This window comes from Halichoeres trimaculatus, unplaced genomic scaffold (assembly GCF_033239565.1).
Source record: "Halichoeres trimaculatus isolate MK-OKI-2021-1 unplaced genomic scaffold, fHalTri1.1 fHalTri1_scaffold_18, whole genome shotgun sequence".
Lineage (NCBI taxonomy): Eukaryota > Metazoa > Chordata > Actinopteri > Labriformes > Labridae > Halichoeres > Halichoeres trimaculatus.
The window spans coordinates 14258455-14274824 of record NW_027437196.1 but is presented as its reverse complement, the minus strand read 5'-3'; the positions used below and the strand labels follow the sequence as shown (position 1 = coordinate 14274824).

Genomic DNA, 16370 nt, shown 5'->3' with positions numbered 1-16370 from the left:
AGACAAATGTCTCATTGTGCCTGTGTGTGTGTGAGTGTGTGTGTGTTCATTATGTGTGATTGTATCGCTGGGTACAGACCTGGGGAGCTCTGCGCCCACAGTGCTGCGGAGCCTGACAGAGCTCTGTGCAGCTTGCCGGGGCTGTCTTGCTTGGTCTGCAGGTGATCAATGAGAAAAGGGATTGGATGGTCTGGAGTCTCAGTTATCAATTTGGTCATCAACTCCTACAGGAGCAGAGTAAAGCAGAGAGCAGTTAGATTAAAGGAGAGCTACGAGGGTAATGAGAGAGCATGGCCGGCAGTGTCCACCATGCTGAATTCAATAAGGACGATCAACCCCTGAAAGCACTGGAGGTCTTGGTCTGTAGTTGACTTCACTGTCCAGGGGTGTCAGGACAGAGCAGGGTGATGGAGTAATTTGATTCAAGGAAAAAAGGCGTCCTAAATGAGGGCTTTTTCTTCCACTGTGTGTCAATTTAAACATTTCAGGAAACTGAAAACCTGATCCATAAATCGAAATTTAAAGACAACACAAGTTATACATTTCCACACTAGTCACATACTTGTGTTGTTTAACCCTGTAGAGCCAAACATAGCACCGCAGCTACGATTTGCATGTGAAGTTTTAATTGGCTGTAGATTTGAATCAAGATAAGATAGATGGGTCAGTCTTTTTGAGTACAAAATCTGGAGAGTTATACTTTCCTAATGTGTTTTCAAAATGTCACAGAGCACTTCCTTCCACTAATGTGTTTATAGAAATCCAGTATAACCTCTTAAGACCCAGCGCCCACATATGTGAACATTAGATTTCTCCCTTTTAAACCCATGATTAGAGCTTAAACAATTCCTCGAATGGTTCGAGGTACTCGATTACAAAAATTACTCGAGTAACTTTCTCTGCCTCGAGTAATCGTTTAATTTTAAAAAAGATCAAAGAGTGGTATTTCAAATAGAGCTGAGGCCACATCAAGAGAGTTTTCAGACCCCTCAAGCTACCTCTTATACAAAATAGCAACTAGCAACAAATCTAGCTTCTTTTCTGGAGTTTGGAGACTAATGGATCATTCTATGAAACGGGTGCCATTTGGGTCCGCAACATCTGATGAGATGTACAAGGCACAAAAAATGTGTGTTTACAAATTTTGGAGCTACCAAAGCAAGCGCTCTTATTGACATGCTGTATCAGATAAGTCTATTTCTTAAAGAGAAAAAAATTCATTTGAAAAATAACTGCTCTGTAACTAAACAAAAATGTATTTTATCCGATTACTCGATTAATCGATGGGATTTTCAGTAGAATACTCGAATACTAAAATATTCGATAGCTGCAGCCCTACCCATGATACTTCAATTTTCAAACTTTGACTGATAAGCAACATTTAGGGACACTGCCCACATCATCACAACATTACACCCATTTTAGTGTAGAAACCCCCAATGTATTTAAGTGCAATATCACTGCTAACAAACTACTAACAAACAACTCATAACACAAATAATCAAACTTCTCATAAAAAGACCAAGTTTAGTTAGTATTTTTATAAGGTCTTACTTATCCCGAACAGCAAGGTGAATTAAAAAATGCACACTGGAAGAAAAGCTCAGGTCTTGAGAGGATAAAGCATAAACAATAAAAACATTACGATCCAGAGCATATTTGTTCACATTGTGTCCTACGTCAAATACATATCATGTTTTTTTTTCCATTTGCATTTTTTTATGGATGCAGCTGTGACATTTCTGTATTTATTAAAATTATGCATAAAATTTCCATGTTTTACTGTTTATTGGACTTTTTTAGCAGTTTATTTATTTAATCTAGATATCAGTCTGTACACTTTGTTAATATTTGGGATATAAGGGCGATACTGATGTATTGAAAAAATTGTATGTAAAATCTGACACTACAGCATGTAAATAAGTAAAAATATGTTCTGGAAGACTTGGTATAGGTCATAGAGGGTTAAAAAGTGGAAACAAAAGGAATCTTGGTAATATTCCGGGTTATGTAGCTCTCAGCATCTCAATGTACTGCATTTCCTCAATTTTAGTTCTTTAAAAATAACTTTTGACATTTTTCTAATCTTCAGCAATCTCAGCAAGCTTACACATTTTGTGGATAAGTCTTGTTTATTGACATTATATTATTCTTTGATTTATCCATATCTGATTTATGGTAATATAGTATGGGCAAACACATACCACTCCAATCTTCTTAAAATTTACTCTCTGCAAAAACGCTTTACAAGATTGGCAACTTTTTCTAATTTATCTGAAACTTCAGCCCCACTCTTTAAAAAAATGAATATTCTCTCAGTTTAAATTATAAATATTCATCAGATATGTGTGTTTATTTATAAATACATGTTCTTACCTTCTTCTTTACCATCATCATTTAGAAATTTCTTCAAATTAAATTCACAAATTCACTCATTTAATACCAGACAGGTTGGTCATCTTCACTGTCAAAACGGTCTATACATTTAATTCACAAAGCTTAGTCTTACTTTATTTTTTTGTTTTCATTTTTTTTCCTTATGTTTTAAAAATGTTATTCTTATTTTGTCAACTCTTTTATGGTCTCTATATTTTTGTTGTTTCTTTGTTAAATCTGTTTATGTTTGTTTTACTGTTAAGTATTATTTTTTTCTTTTTGTTTCTTCACATATAGTTGAACACATGTATGCATATATTACTCTGTGTACTTACTGAAATCTTGACTGCTCTCTTTTTCTTATAGAAAGGTGAGGTCCCTTGCATAAGCCTTTGTTGTCTTTGTTTTGTCTTAATATTTTCAGTAAACAATGAAGTAATTGAGCCTAAAAGATTTACATTTTTCAGCTTTCTCAAACGAGAAACTTTTTTCTTTTTTTGAAATTTTAGGAACTTCAGAAACTCACCGAACATAATGTTTTTGATACTTATCATGTCAGCTTTCAAAGTTAAAATTATAAGCAGAGACAGAAAGAGCGAATGCTTTAGTTTCATTCATGTGTGTTTGTGCATGCACATAATGCACACACTGAGTCCTTGCCCCAGCTAGGCCGCCTCAAGTCAAAAAAGGCCGGAAACCCCAGCCCGCTGCATTTAATTGGAAGCTGTCATAAGAGATGCTGAAGTTGAAGGCCCCAGTTCACTCTAAAGACTTTCTTCAAGGTTTATTTGACAGAAATTCAACATCACACATGCTGATCATGCTCTTCTGTCTCAGTGGTACACACTCAATAAAAAAAAAACTAACACAGAGTGAAGTTTAGTGATTTTTCCACACATTTCAAAACATTTCATTCTGTTCAAAGAGGAAACTTGTCTGGAGTGACTGTCTCTCTGAAGCTGATGTGTGAAGCAGAATAAGCTCAAACCTGTAGAATAGTGTGTTTTTGTTGAGTGGCATGTTGTGGGAGGTGGGAACAGAGTTTAAGGTCATGTCCACACGTAGCCGGGTATTTTCAGAAATGAATGCCCCCTCCTCGTTTATTTTCTTCAAGAAAACTTTTGTCCACATGCAGCGCGCAAATCCCCCTATAAGTGCAGCTCGAGATATGTCAAACCCATATTTACCAGTGTTTTCTAGACGTAAAACCCGTCCCAGCCAATCTGAATTAGCTCCCTTCATTCAGCTGTGACTTTTGAGAACTGAAAACCCTGTTTACAGGCTTCCACACAAAACCATGAAACTGGAGTTTTTGCTAAATCTTCACTTTGGCCGCAGTTTTCAGAAAATAATAATAATAATAATAATAATAATAATAATAATAATAATAATGTTTATTTTTATAGCACCTTTCACAGAGAGAGCTCACAATGTGCTTCACAGAATTAAAAAATCATTCATTTTCACAAACAACAAATAAAAAACCACAGAGAAAAACACAAATTCATAAAAGAACACAATCAGCAAGTTAGTCAACAAGGTCAAAGGAGCGTTTGCCTGAACAGGTAGATTTTAAGTTGCTTTTTGAAATTAGCTATGGCTGTAGCATCTCTCAGGGTCTGGGGGAGAGCGTTCCATAGTCTCGGTGAAGCTGACTCAAAGGCTCGGTCTCGTGCGGGGAAGAACTAAAAGCTTGTGACCTGCAGACCTGAGTGTCCTGCCAGGAGTATACACCGTATACACCTGAAGCAGCTCACACAGATACTCAAGAGCCTGACCCCGTAGAGCTCTAAAAGTTAAAACCAGCACCTTAAACTGGTTCCTGAACCTTACTGTAAGCCAGTGTATTGATGCCAGTACAGTGGTTATGTGAGAATATTTTCTGTTTTTTTTTGTCAGAAGCCTTGCAGCAGCATTCTGAATAGGAACATAGTTTTTAGTAGGGATGCACGATATTATCGGCACAATATCGGTATCAGCTGATAAAAGCTTAAAAACACGTTTATCGGTATCGGCAAATATGAACATTTCTGCCGATAGGCACAGCCGATAAGGTGCTATTCAGTTAGGATTATTATTGTTTTCCATCTGAAAAATAAGCTCCTTAAATAAAATGTAGCACTTCATTTATTTGCACTGCAGAGCTCTGTGTCTGTCACCAGGTTGTTACAGTAGCTCTAAAATAATCAAATGAAACTTGGTTATGTTTAAAAATGCATTGTACATTTAAAGTTCATGTGATCTAAAGAAATTATTTTTCTGTATTTCAATACTGAATGTCTTGAGTTTGAAAAAATAATACATTTCTTATTTATGGTAAAATCAAATGTTTTTTGGCTTGTTTGATGTGTGTTTCTTAAACAAATAAGACTGTCACAATTAGAGTAACATATAAATTCCAGTACAGGATAGACTAAGCTTTCTTTACAGTGAAAAAAACAAACAAACTTGTGATTATCAGTATCGGCCAAAAGGGATTCCGATATATCGGCATATCGGATATCGGCAAATATCCAATATCGTGCATCCCTAGTTTTTAGTGACTTAAATCTGTGGTTTCCTGTGGACGACAGGCATAAACGTATAAAAATATACAGAGTTTCCCAAACACCCAGCGCTGTGTGGACATAGTCTAAGTTGGACAGAGCAGCTGAGGCTTCAGGACGCTGCTGCAGAGAATCAAAGAAAGTCATTATTGAGCTGCAGAATGAGCAGAGATGTATGGATGAGATGAAATGTGTTTATCAAAACCTGTGAAGTTCTTTTGTGCTTGGTAACGGTTTGCCTTTGTGGACATGCTTATGTTTCAGTGCTTATTTCAGAGGACTAGGAGGAGCTTATGGCAGAGAGCTAGCCTTGGCTGCTCTGTGTGTGTGCGCGGGTGTGTGTGTGTGTGTGTGTGTGTGTGTGTGTGTGTGTGTGTGTGTGTGTGTGTGTGTGTGTGTGTGTGTGTGTGTGTGTGTGTTGAAAGCTAATCAGGCAAATGGTCAGGGGGACACTCCTGCCTGCTCCCAGGGTGTACAGCAGCATCAACAACAAACTGAACGTGAATGGAAAAACATGGAGTGAGCAGAATTTCTCTCTGGCAACAAGAGGGGCAAGGTTGTCTGGTGCACAAACGTCGAGTCCAAGTTTGTCTGGTTGGACAAATTATGTCATTTGTGAGAACAGCAGTAGAAAGTGTTGGAAGATAATATACAGCCCATTAAAAGCTGACTCCAGAGATTTGTGGGCTCTGTCTTACTGTTTAAAACCGCGAACAGGGCCTTCGATGTTAAAGTTGTAGTTACAGCCAAGTTGCTCCTGTGGGTAATTTAACTTACCTAGCAACAGGAGGTCTATAAATGAAGGTTGTAATTTGGTACATTAAACAGGAGGCCAAACCAGCAGAACTCTGTTAAACACCCGGGGTTCCCAGGTTGTAATGGTTTTTGGTGAGAAGAAGTAAAAGGAAGGATGTTTCGTTTTTTATTGTTTTTTATGGATGAGTGCAGAGTGGTGATTTTCATGATTGGGTTTCCCGGTGGTGGCACACACACAGATGTAAAGCGTGTAGAACAGGCATGAGTGAACGTGCAGAAAATTCAGTAAACTGATGGACAGATGGTGCAGGGAAACTGGCAGCACATGTGTCCACATCTGTATTCAGCCCACGTCTCTACTGTAAAATACTCTTGTGCCAACTTATATTGATTGCACGTCCCGCCGGGTGTTTTGCATCCACTGTGACACAAGCTGCTGAATGAGCTAATGCACCCTTTGTGCTTTTGCGTCCTTCACAATCTCCATATCATAAAAAGGCAGAGGGACATTCTATATGCAACAAATCCCACCAAATCTGCAGAGGATATGCATGTAACATAAGTCAAAGACGCAGCAGAGCAAGGTAACCATGTCTGACACCCTTTCGCTTTCTATGCTAATGAGCTTCTTTAAATAACATGAGTCTATTGAATAAGCTCATGCAGTTTGAGTCATCATCATATTCTCTTTGACGGGTACCATGATAACATGTACGCTCAAATTTGGGTCAACATTTCTATATATGAAAAGACTGCGATCCTTTTTGGTTGAAAGTGACTTGCATCAGCAAAACAGCTCTCTCAGTACGTGTAAATGCGTGTGAAGAAATAAAGACTGTTTCAGCCTCTGCGTCTGTGTGCTAAAAGAAGACCAACAGGTGGTGCCAGCAGCAGAGACGTGCCGCTCATATCACTGCAGATCTGTGGTATCTCTGCACCCTGGGCGGTGGAGTTAGGGGGGTGTAATTGATAAGCTGTCACCCAGCCAAGAGAAATCTCTGTCCTTGAAAGATCTCAGGGACCTCCCCCTGCGGACGATGACAATCATGATACTCTCTGATGCTCCCTGCAACTTTGACGTACTCTCCAGATTGAAAGTGGGAAGGAGAGGACAGCAAACGGGAGAGAGGGAGAGGGGAGGAATCCACAGAGACAGATTCACAGCCGTACTGAGGGCAGAAAAATGAGGCAAGACAGAGAGGAGACTAACTGAGATAAAAGTTAAAATCTTTAAAGCTTTACGGAATGTCTCTTTTTGCAACCCTGGACACCTGGATTTATTTTCAGGAGGACTAAAGCTTGGTCTATGCTTGACCCCTTGTGCCGTCAACCTCAAGGCAAACAGAAAATTTCTGCATGAGGCACAATTGGAAATTTCACCATGATAACAGCGTGATGAACAATTCCTGGCATGAAATTGCAGCCACACTTGGCAGAGCAGAGGAGCTGGTGAAAAATGGTGTAAAATCATGGAAACAAACGCAAACTTCTTCTCTAGTTAAGTACTGTGGTAGACACCCTGGGCAGTTTGTAAATGGATGCCAATGGACATTGTGCAGAGTGTAACAAGTATAAGGGCTACACACATTCTCACATGCTGGTTGCTCGCCTCTTATTTGCATGTGCTACGATTATGTGGAAACCATGATCGAGCCTTGAGAGGAAGCGTGGGGGAGGAAAGTGCTGGGACTCTTACACATAGAATATTATTCAAATCAGTAAATGGAAAAAATGAAATGCAATACCATTCTTAAACAACAGAAGGCACTGTTTAGATCTGAATGCACTTGTTTAATACATAGACTGTATAATTAATAGATGTAGTTAGGTCTGGGATAATAGTCAATAAATCGATTAATCATAAAATAAATTAATTATACTCGACAATTTTGTCTCTTTGGGGACATGGGGCTGCTAGCATCAGGCTAGTGCAAACGCACTGAGTGCAGCGAGTGAGCCTCATGAGCTCGTCAAGGGCAACACAGGTTAACGCAGCAAATATTAGGAGGAAAACAGATGATTGTAAAGTGAAACGCTGCAGCCGCAACAAGCAAGATGAGGCCATCTACATGGACGAGCCAGTGTGCAGCAACAAAAGAAGGCACCACAATTTGCCTATCGTACACACAATCACCCAGCCCAACTACAAAAGTAAAAAATACTCATGAAAAATTAAGGTTTATTGAATTTGAAAGGGTTTATTGTATTATTATGATAAATCATTTTATATTAGTGGTTAATTTGGTATTAAAATAATACTGACAATAATATCTTTAAACGTCAATAATTGTGGGACAACAAAGTCCAGCAAAATTTGTAACCAGCCCAGGCCTAGATGTAGTCTCCTCGACATCACCCAGCTTTGAGTACAGCTATAGGGCACTCGCCTGTCAGGTGCCTCTGATTGGGCAAGCTCAGGATCTTAATATCCTCTAAACTGCAGAGTTAGAAAAAAGTTCACCACCTGTACAGTGTGTGCTGATAGTGCAGTTTGTGATTCAGACAGGAGAAGTTTTTGAACCAGGCTGTAAAAAGCTTAATTTCTGCTGTGAAAACAATTTTTTGGCTTTGTGCATATGTGACTTCCAGCACTTCCGGAGTCAACCTCAAACGGACACTCGAGAAACAGCAGGTTTTAGCACATCCACATTGTCTCATATTCTTAGACCAGAGGTTGCTGCTTGGTTAAATATCATGTCTATCATATAAATAAATAGCTTAATGGAGGTGTACAAACATGATGGAAGCATCTAAAGATTTTGTAGTTGGATATGCACTGCCCATGTTTGCAACATGCAATCGGTATCTTGGAGACTTGACATATCGGTCGTCTTAAAACCCATTTTTATTCTTTGGCTTTTAACTCCAGCGAGACTTAGTTTCTTTGCCTGGTCTTATTCTCTTTTATTTTCTTTTATTCCCCTTTACTTGCTTTTTATTTGCTTTTCTTGTTTTTACAATGTTTTTCTTTTATTTGTGTGTTTTTACTTATCTGTTTTTATCATTTCATTTGATCTACCTGTACAGCACTTTGTCTACAGCTGTGGTTGTTTTTAAAAGTGCTCTATAAATAAAGCTGGTATGGTATGGTTTATCTCAACACCAGTTTCGCCTTTTTTTGCCAATGTAATATTGATTTCTGATATTGAAAAAAAACAAATGGATGATCCGTCTCCACTCCTAATCAGGTATGTGTCTTGAGTAGTGTGTGCTCTGCATATAAAAGAAAGAATAACGGCAAAACAGACAGTAAGGTCACAATGTAGGCAGTGCCATAGATTGTGTATTGCTCATTTTGCAGTTATTTACTTCTACAGCTGCACTATCTAGATGACATTTCTTTAAAAAAAAAAGCAGGAAAAAAATCCTGGAGGTTTAAGGTAGTAAAAAAGACAGTAAAGAAGCATCAAAAGTAACAGTTCTTTGAGGCGATCTCTTCTTCAAAGCTTAAAAACTGTAAATAAAAACTGTTCTGTGAACTCTGCATCATGAATAGTATTTGTTTTGTAAGTAATGAGTATTGTGACATCCTTGGTAGCTACAAATTCTCTGTGTCTTCAGTGACTTGCCCTAAGCTCTAACTCTTTTTCTTATCAACTTGTGGGCTGATGCATGCTTGTAAATCTTTTGCTCGGAGGAGGTCTGAAAGTGAAGACATGCTGAGCATGCACAAGCTGGCTCCCTGGGAGGCAGTTTATCTACTACCAAAATGTGTCTGTGCACTCTATGTTTAAGAATACAGTACATGTTTGTTTGACTAAAAATCATTGTTTCCTGCAACATAATCTGTAAGAGAAACAATCAACGAAGAAACTCATGTCCGTGTCTCTGATCGGCTATTAATCCTGACATCTCTACTGCAGGTTTGTCCTTGCGTATGAAAAAAATTAAAATGCAGCAACAGTTCCTCCAGGACTCCCAGGAGAGCTCCCCACCCTCGTAGGAAAGGCCACCGGCTGCTGATTTACCTGCTGTTTGTCAGTGACAATACAGGAAGTCACATCTAAGGGTGTTTGAGGTAATGTCTGCGGGTCTGTCCACAGTGTTTCCTATACACAAAGAGGTCAAAAAGAGAAATGGAGTGATGAGCCAATTTAGGTGAGGATGAGCAAAAAGAAAGAGAGAGATAAGGCTGGAAGAGATCCAGACCTTGAATAACAGTCAGACAAGAGCACAAGAGATCAGGAGGGAAAGGAGACTGTGAGAGGCAATGTCACCTGACCGGGCTGCTACCACCAAGTATTACTCAGAGATACTTTTATCAGACAGACCCATGAGAAGGAGGCACTCCTCCCATCGTGAAGTTTGACCCAAGGTCATTTTAATGCTATGGTCACATGTTGCAGTTTAGAAATGAGCCCTGATGTATTGTTTGATGTATTTGCAGCAAAGTAAGGGAGGATGAGCTTAATAGGTCAATTACTCAACTGATTGGAGGGGCCACCTCATAAGGTCTGGGATTGAAGATATACATTTATGATGGGAGTCTTTAGAGGGACAGTTCAGTTTTTTTTGAAGTGGGGTTGTATGAGCTCTATGTGACCACTAAGGACATTAGATACAGTAGAAAGTTGTCTCCTCTCCCTCAGTAAGACACAAACTTTAATCGATGGTGACGAGGAAATAGGCGCTAACAGGGAAAGACCGTACCAAATTCAAAGGCTATTTTCTCTGCCTACAAGAACTAAAATCAAAAAGTAATACCACAGTTTAAGAGTGCGCTACATATAATAATTTTTAAGTGCATTAAGTCTTCGGAAATATAAACATTTATCCGGACCTAACTAACTGGGCATGTGTCCTTCCGCGCAGAGCTAGTGCGCTCCGTCTCCCCTCCTCCTTTCAGCTGTAGGGAATGTAAACAAGCTACGCTTCGGGCGCCGGTTGTAGCCTCATGTAAGTTTGATCAAGTATCATAATTCTTTTGTTTGTACCCTAAGGATTGTGAGGCAGTGTAGGAAATTCAAAATGAGTGACTATGACAGCGACGATGAAGTTCCATTCGCTTTGGAACCAAAAGGATACCTGTATGAACCGGAGCACACAGAAGAAGAGCTGCTACAGATGGAGACTGAAAGGCATACAGAGGAAACATCCACGGACACTGGACATGGACAGGAGACAACTTTCTTCTGTATCTAATGCCCTTAGTGGTCACATAGAGCTCATACAACCCCACTTCAAAAAAACTGAACTATCCCTTTAATGTCCACAGAGCTCTCTGAAGCTCTTGGGCAAAAAAAGGAGAGTGACACTAACTTAAGTTTTCTCACAGACTGAAGTTTTGGGGTGAAGTAACTTGAAAAGAAGTGTCATAATGTCACGTGGACAGCTGGCTCACATCTTGCCTGTAAAGTATTAAAGCCTTCCTGATGGTCTTTGGTGTGGCCTCAAACAAAAACAGGAAAGAAAAATCAGCCAAAGCATCTTCATTATTCAGCCTTGTACTCTCCAAAGTTTTTTTTTTCCTATGGACATCTAGCCTGACTGGATCTTTGACAGCCGGCTGTTTTAAAAAGCACATTTTTGTCAAAGCTCTGTCAAATATTTCAGATTTTTTCTTAACTTCTGGACAGCTTGAGTCATGTTTTGTCATCTCGCTCCATTGCTTCCTGTCACTTTGACGCCCATACATCTATATAGATGACATCACCACATCTGACCAACGATCTTTCAACTTAAGAATGCAGAGTGGTTTCTTTTACTTAAATGTCATCCTCACCAGTGATACTTTCCTGTCACTACTGTGATCTTCAGGATGTAAGAGGAGTATCATCCAAGGAGTTTCTATGTCTGCTATGCAAGATCTGCTCTTCCAACAACCCCAATAACAACACGGTATCTTTTTTTCTCAATTGATATACACTTGAAGAAGAAGTTTAGATTGATAGTTCTTCTACCCAATCATTATTTAAAGGTAAAGTCTGCAGGATTTTTCCAAAAAATGTCAACTTTTACAGGAATAATGCTGCTCAGTCATCACTGGGCCTCAATATGTGTGTGTCAGTGTCTGTGTCTGCCTCAAACCCTCTCCTCTGCCTGTATATTGATGTTTTGGTTGTATCAGGATGTTTCTGGGTGAAGAGTGAGAGTAGATACATCAGCCAATCACAGCGCCCCCAGTGCGCAAGTGACTTTGCGTGTTGATTAGCAAGTGGGAGCAAGAAAAACACAACCAAAGCAAAATAAAACACATAAAGCTTTATCCTAAATGAGGGTGACTTTTACTGGCTTTCGAGCACTTGGAGAGCAGCTCCAGTTAAAGAGCGACGTGATTTGGCTTTCTGCTAACCAGGTATGTGTCAAACACCAGTGATTAGCTTGTGCTAACATACTGAGTCTAGTGCATGGCTCTCGAGTCTCTACCACACAGAAGCCCAATGCTGCAGGTGATTGCTAGGCTAGTGAATGTGTTCACGTAGTCAGGGTCAGGAGAAGTGGGTGTGCGCTGCCGCTGGCACTGAGCCAAGGAGGAGAAGCCAAGTTTGAAAATTGTATCTATTAACAAATAACAAAATTCCTGCAGATCCTACATTTAAAAAATCCATACTTAACATACATATCCACATGATAAAAAAACAACCTGGGTCAGCTAGTTTTGTCACTCCAGCAGCAAAATATGAAAGGCTTTGACTCTGATAAAGTGTGAGATCTTATATTAACACATCAAATTAAGATGAGCCTTTTTTTAAAGCGATGCACAAGCTTACATGTTCATACACTGGAAACAAATCCTCTTCTCTGAGAAAGATCAATGAAAGTCTCTGGGATTAAGGATCTGTGCCCCCCCATCTGGGAGAGAACTCTGTCCCCGTGAACAGAAAGGAAATTTCATGGCGAAAAGAGAGGGACTTTTTGAGATAAGACTCAGACTGCTGACAGGCCCCGTACAAGTTACAACTAGAGCAGAGGAAGCACAGTTAGAACTGCAAATCGTGTCCACTGTCACAGAAACTGAGATAGAAGAAGATATTTCAAAGTACATGTGAGTCAGGCGAGTATTGTTCGGATGGATCAATGTGACTCTGCTTAAAAATTCTGTATAAAAGTATGAATATAAAGTTTCTGTCAAGGCTCTGAGACGTTCAGCTCTCCCCACACCAGCAGCAGACTATCACTTACACTCAGCAGTGAGACAGCAGCATCCTCAGGCTGTGAGAGGACATGATAACTTTATTAGCATGCACCACAGTAACCGTACTCCCCCCTCTTTTTATTTCCTGTACTCACTCCCTCCCCATTGCACACACTCTTAATCTCCCTCATACTGGACTTCCCTCATCTTCTCTCTGTCTGATCTCATGGATACACTTTGCCCTCCCTCCCTCTTCACCTCCTCTCTTGGTCTCCCTCATGATCGAGCTGGCTTTGGGGTGCCTGTTCAGCTTCCTCTTGTAGTAATTATTACTCAAACTGTGCCTAAAGCAGCGCAGTGTTAACACATGCATAAGTGAACGTCTGTCATATCAAGTCGTCAACCTCTGAAAGGCCAGCACTTTGTAGGAGAACAGAGGGGAAACATGCTGTAATGGATCTGATGGAGCGTGAGGCTGTTATGGCAGGCATATGAAGCTTAGCCAATCAGATTCGGTATCTTTCATCTGAGTTTTGATGGTGTTGATTTCTAAATCTAAAGTCCAGAGTCTGCCTGTATTAACTTTTAGCATGCATTCGCTGGCTAAATGGGATTTAAAAATCAAAATCAAATTGAGCAGCTCCACCTTAATATATCACCAGCAAAAAAAACAGGTGATAAACTTCATGAAAGTAGAAATCATATTTTACATTTATGGATGTGATTTACTCAGCCATAGCGATGAAAGGTAACAGGTGGTGTGACGTGTGTGTTATTTAATCAAATGATGGAGCTCTCCAATACAAACCCTCACTATATTATTCCACTCGTTTTGCAGATAATTTACTTTAAATAGAAAAATAAGTAGACAAAATAATTTAAGACAAATTTCTTAAATCAGATAAAACCCCTGGACTTGTATAGGCTGTGTGTTTCTGGGTGTGTTTTTGATTGTCTTCTGGGCTAAATTATCAGGAATTTGTGCTCAGTCAACTATATGCATAACTCTACTTACACAACAGTTCAAAGTCAGTTAGAACTCTTGTGTGAGCAGAGTTCTCAGTCAGTTAAATAAATCATAAATGTTTAATACTACAGGTCCAAAGACTTGGTCAAATTCTATATTTATGCTACAACACTGCTAACCGTCTACTAGCCGGGGATGTAACTCTGGTTAACGGCTACTGCCAAAGTGCTTTAATGCTTTACTACCCAGATGCAAACAAGCACAGATCATGGATATCATCTTATAGCACATCTTGTGCATTTGGCCATAATTTGATTTAGGCCTGAACCACACGTATATGGATATTTTTTTCATTGGATATCTTTGTCCTCGTTTAAAAAAAAATCTCCGTCCACACCACAGAAATATCTCTGTCCATTCGAAGAGGCCAAACTGAAAATGATTGCCTCTGAAGCCTGCAATGCCATGCCTGGCCGATAAGTGGCAGGTTAGTGAAATGTAAAAACCATAGCAGAAGAACGTTATGAGCGTGCACAGTCCAACACAGGAAAAAGAAGCAGAACCAGTTAAAACCGTGGACGCTTGGGACGATCTAATAATACTGAGTGAAGCAGACGCCGACGTTGCGCAGCTGTGGAGTGGCTTCGATGCAACAACATTACATTCATTTGTAGAGCTGTAATGAGGGCAAACAGTGCAAAGGACAGAGAAATAGCGTGGTAAATGTTGGCCATCGTTCTTGTCGTTGGCAACCGCTGCTAAAGTGACTTGTTGCTAGGCGCTTGACGTCATCGCGTCACTACCAGCTCCGTTTAACACCGCTACATGGATCCACTCAACCGGATATTTTTTTATTTCTTCACTTTTTATCGGTTTTTAAAAATCTCTGTTTATGTGGGTGAAATCGCCGTGTTTGTGTGGTTGAGAGGCCCAATTGGACAGAAAATGTCCATTTAGGAATATATCCTTATACGTGTGGTTCAGCCCTTAGAAAAGGTGATTGAACTATATTTATAGGATGTCCAGTTTAATCAGCAAAGAACCACATAACAGGTGTAACAACCAATAGGGATGGCATTTCAAGGAAAAGAACTATTCAACAGTCACCCGTATCTATTCGCTGACTGGTATGCAACATAACTGAAAACTCCACACATGATACACTTCCTGTTAATGGCCCCTTAGTGTGGCAGGAGCGTTAACTAGCATCAGCAGTGCCTGTCTCTACTTCTGTGCAGGTGTGATGCAGCAGTGTGCCGTGTATGTACATGTTACCGGCACACTCAGTCTGCAATTTTCTTCGTTTCTGAATCTCAAAGCACCACACCTCTCCATAAACTGTTGTTAATGTTTCTTCTTCTTTTGCCATTTGATACAGTCACCATTCATCTTTTTAGGACGCGGATGGCCCAGTGGTCTAGGTCACACTCTATGAGGTTTACCCTCATGAGGGTGGACTGGGTTCGAATCCAGCCAGTGGCCTCTTTACCCTCATGTCACTCCCCACTCTTGCCCTGTTTCCCACTCTATCCACCATCCTCCTCTATCTAAACAAAGACATAAAAAGCCCCCCCAAAAAAAGCTTTAAAAAATCATATTTTCTTATGATGTAATGCAGGAAAACCAGGAACTGGTAAAGACAATGAAAGAGTGTAATTTTTTAAATGAATAACATTTGTAACAACGCTACAAAATCATTACGCACCCCTAACCGGACGTTAACCTGCAATGAGGACTGAAGGTGGTGCTAGATCTGCTGACGTTAGCCCCCACTCTGCAAAGTCATTGACACAGCTTAACTGCCTTGTAAGTCAGAGTTTCATTGTATTACATTAGCTTGATTAACTTGATCCATTAAACCTTTTCCTCACTGTTTTCTTGCTTTCAGACTTGTTGGTTAGTCAGAATCTTCTTTTTCATTTACTTGGGTATTAGTTGCGTGTAACATCTCTTTTCATGATGCTGAGAATTTCTTCATATATCTGCAAAATGATTGATAAAAGCAAAAAAAGCTACATGGACAAAGAAATAAAACACCTCCACAGAGATAAAAGCCTACACTGGCTGCCTACTATAGTAGGTGAAAACAGCCTTTAATGTAAAGTGGAATAAAGTGCCTCTTAAAGGGTGGATCAATAGGTCAAACTGTGCGTGTATATAAGTTCCTGTGCGAGTGTGGGTGTCCAGCCTGAATGACCTCTTTACAGTACTGCAAGGCTTCACTACACCGCAGATTAGAAAAACTACACAGCTGAGCAGACTGGAGTGTACCCTGCTCTGTGTAGATGGATATACTCGCTTCCTCAGAGAAATCTACAGGGAGGAGCAGAGTCATAAACTTCACTGTAAGAAGCAACAGCAATAAAATGGACAGAGTCATTTACTGGCTGTAAATTATACACCCTAAGAAATGAAGGTATAAGCTGAAACCATGGTCATATTCAACACCAGAATCAACGAGAGTGTAAACTCAGTGAGTAGAAAGTGCAAGGATCATTTGTCTAAATCAGGCATGGGCAAACTACGGCCCGGGGGCCACATGCCACAGTTAAACGTTTTAATCCGTTTTTCATTTTTAAAACCAGGACAGAAAAAACAAGTTTTTCTGTTTTTCTGTAATTCAGTTTTTCCGTTTTGGTTTTAAAACAGA

General features: G+C 39.9%; 1 protein-coding gene across 2 annotated transcripts in view; it reads right to left on the bottom strand.

Annotated features, from left to right (window-relative positions):
- Nucleotides 1-16370, bottom strand: part of cunh8orf34 (chromosome unknown C8orf34 homolog) — an 81965-nt gene that overhangs the window by 58524 nt on the left and 7071 nt on the right. The window contains exon 2 of one of the 2 annotated variants that reach the window (XM_074694091.1): nt 80-155. In XM_074694091.1, coding sequence (XP_074550192.1) covers nt 80-155 — 76 coding nt within the window. Of the gene's footprint in view, nt 1-79; nt 225-16370 lie in introns of both variants that reach the window. The other variant, XM_074694089.1, reaches the window with a different exon arrangement.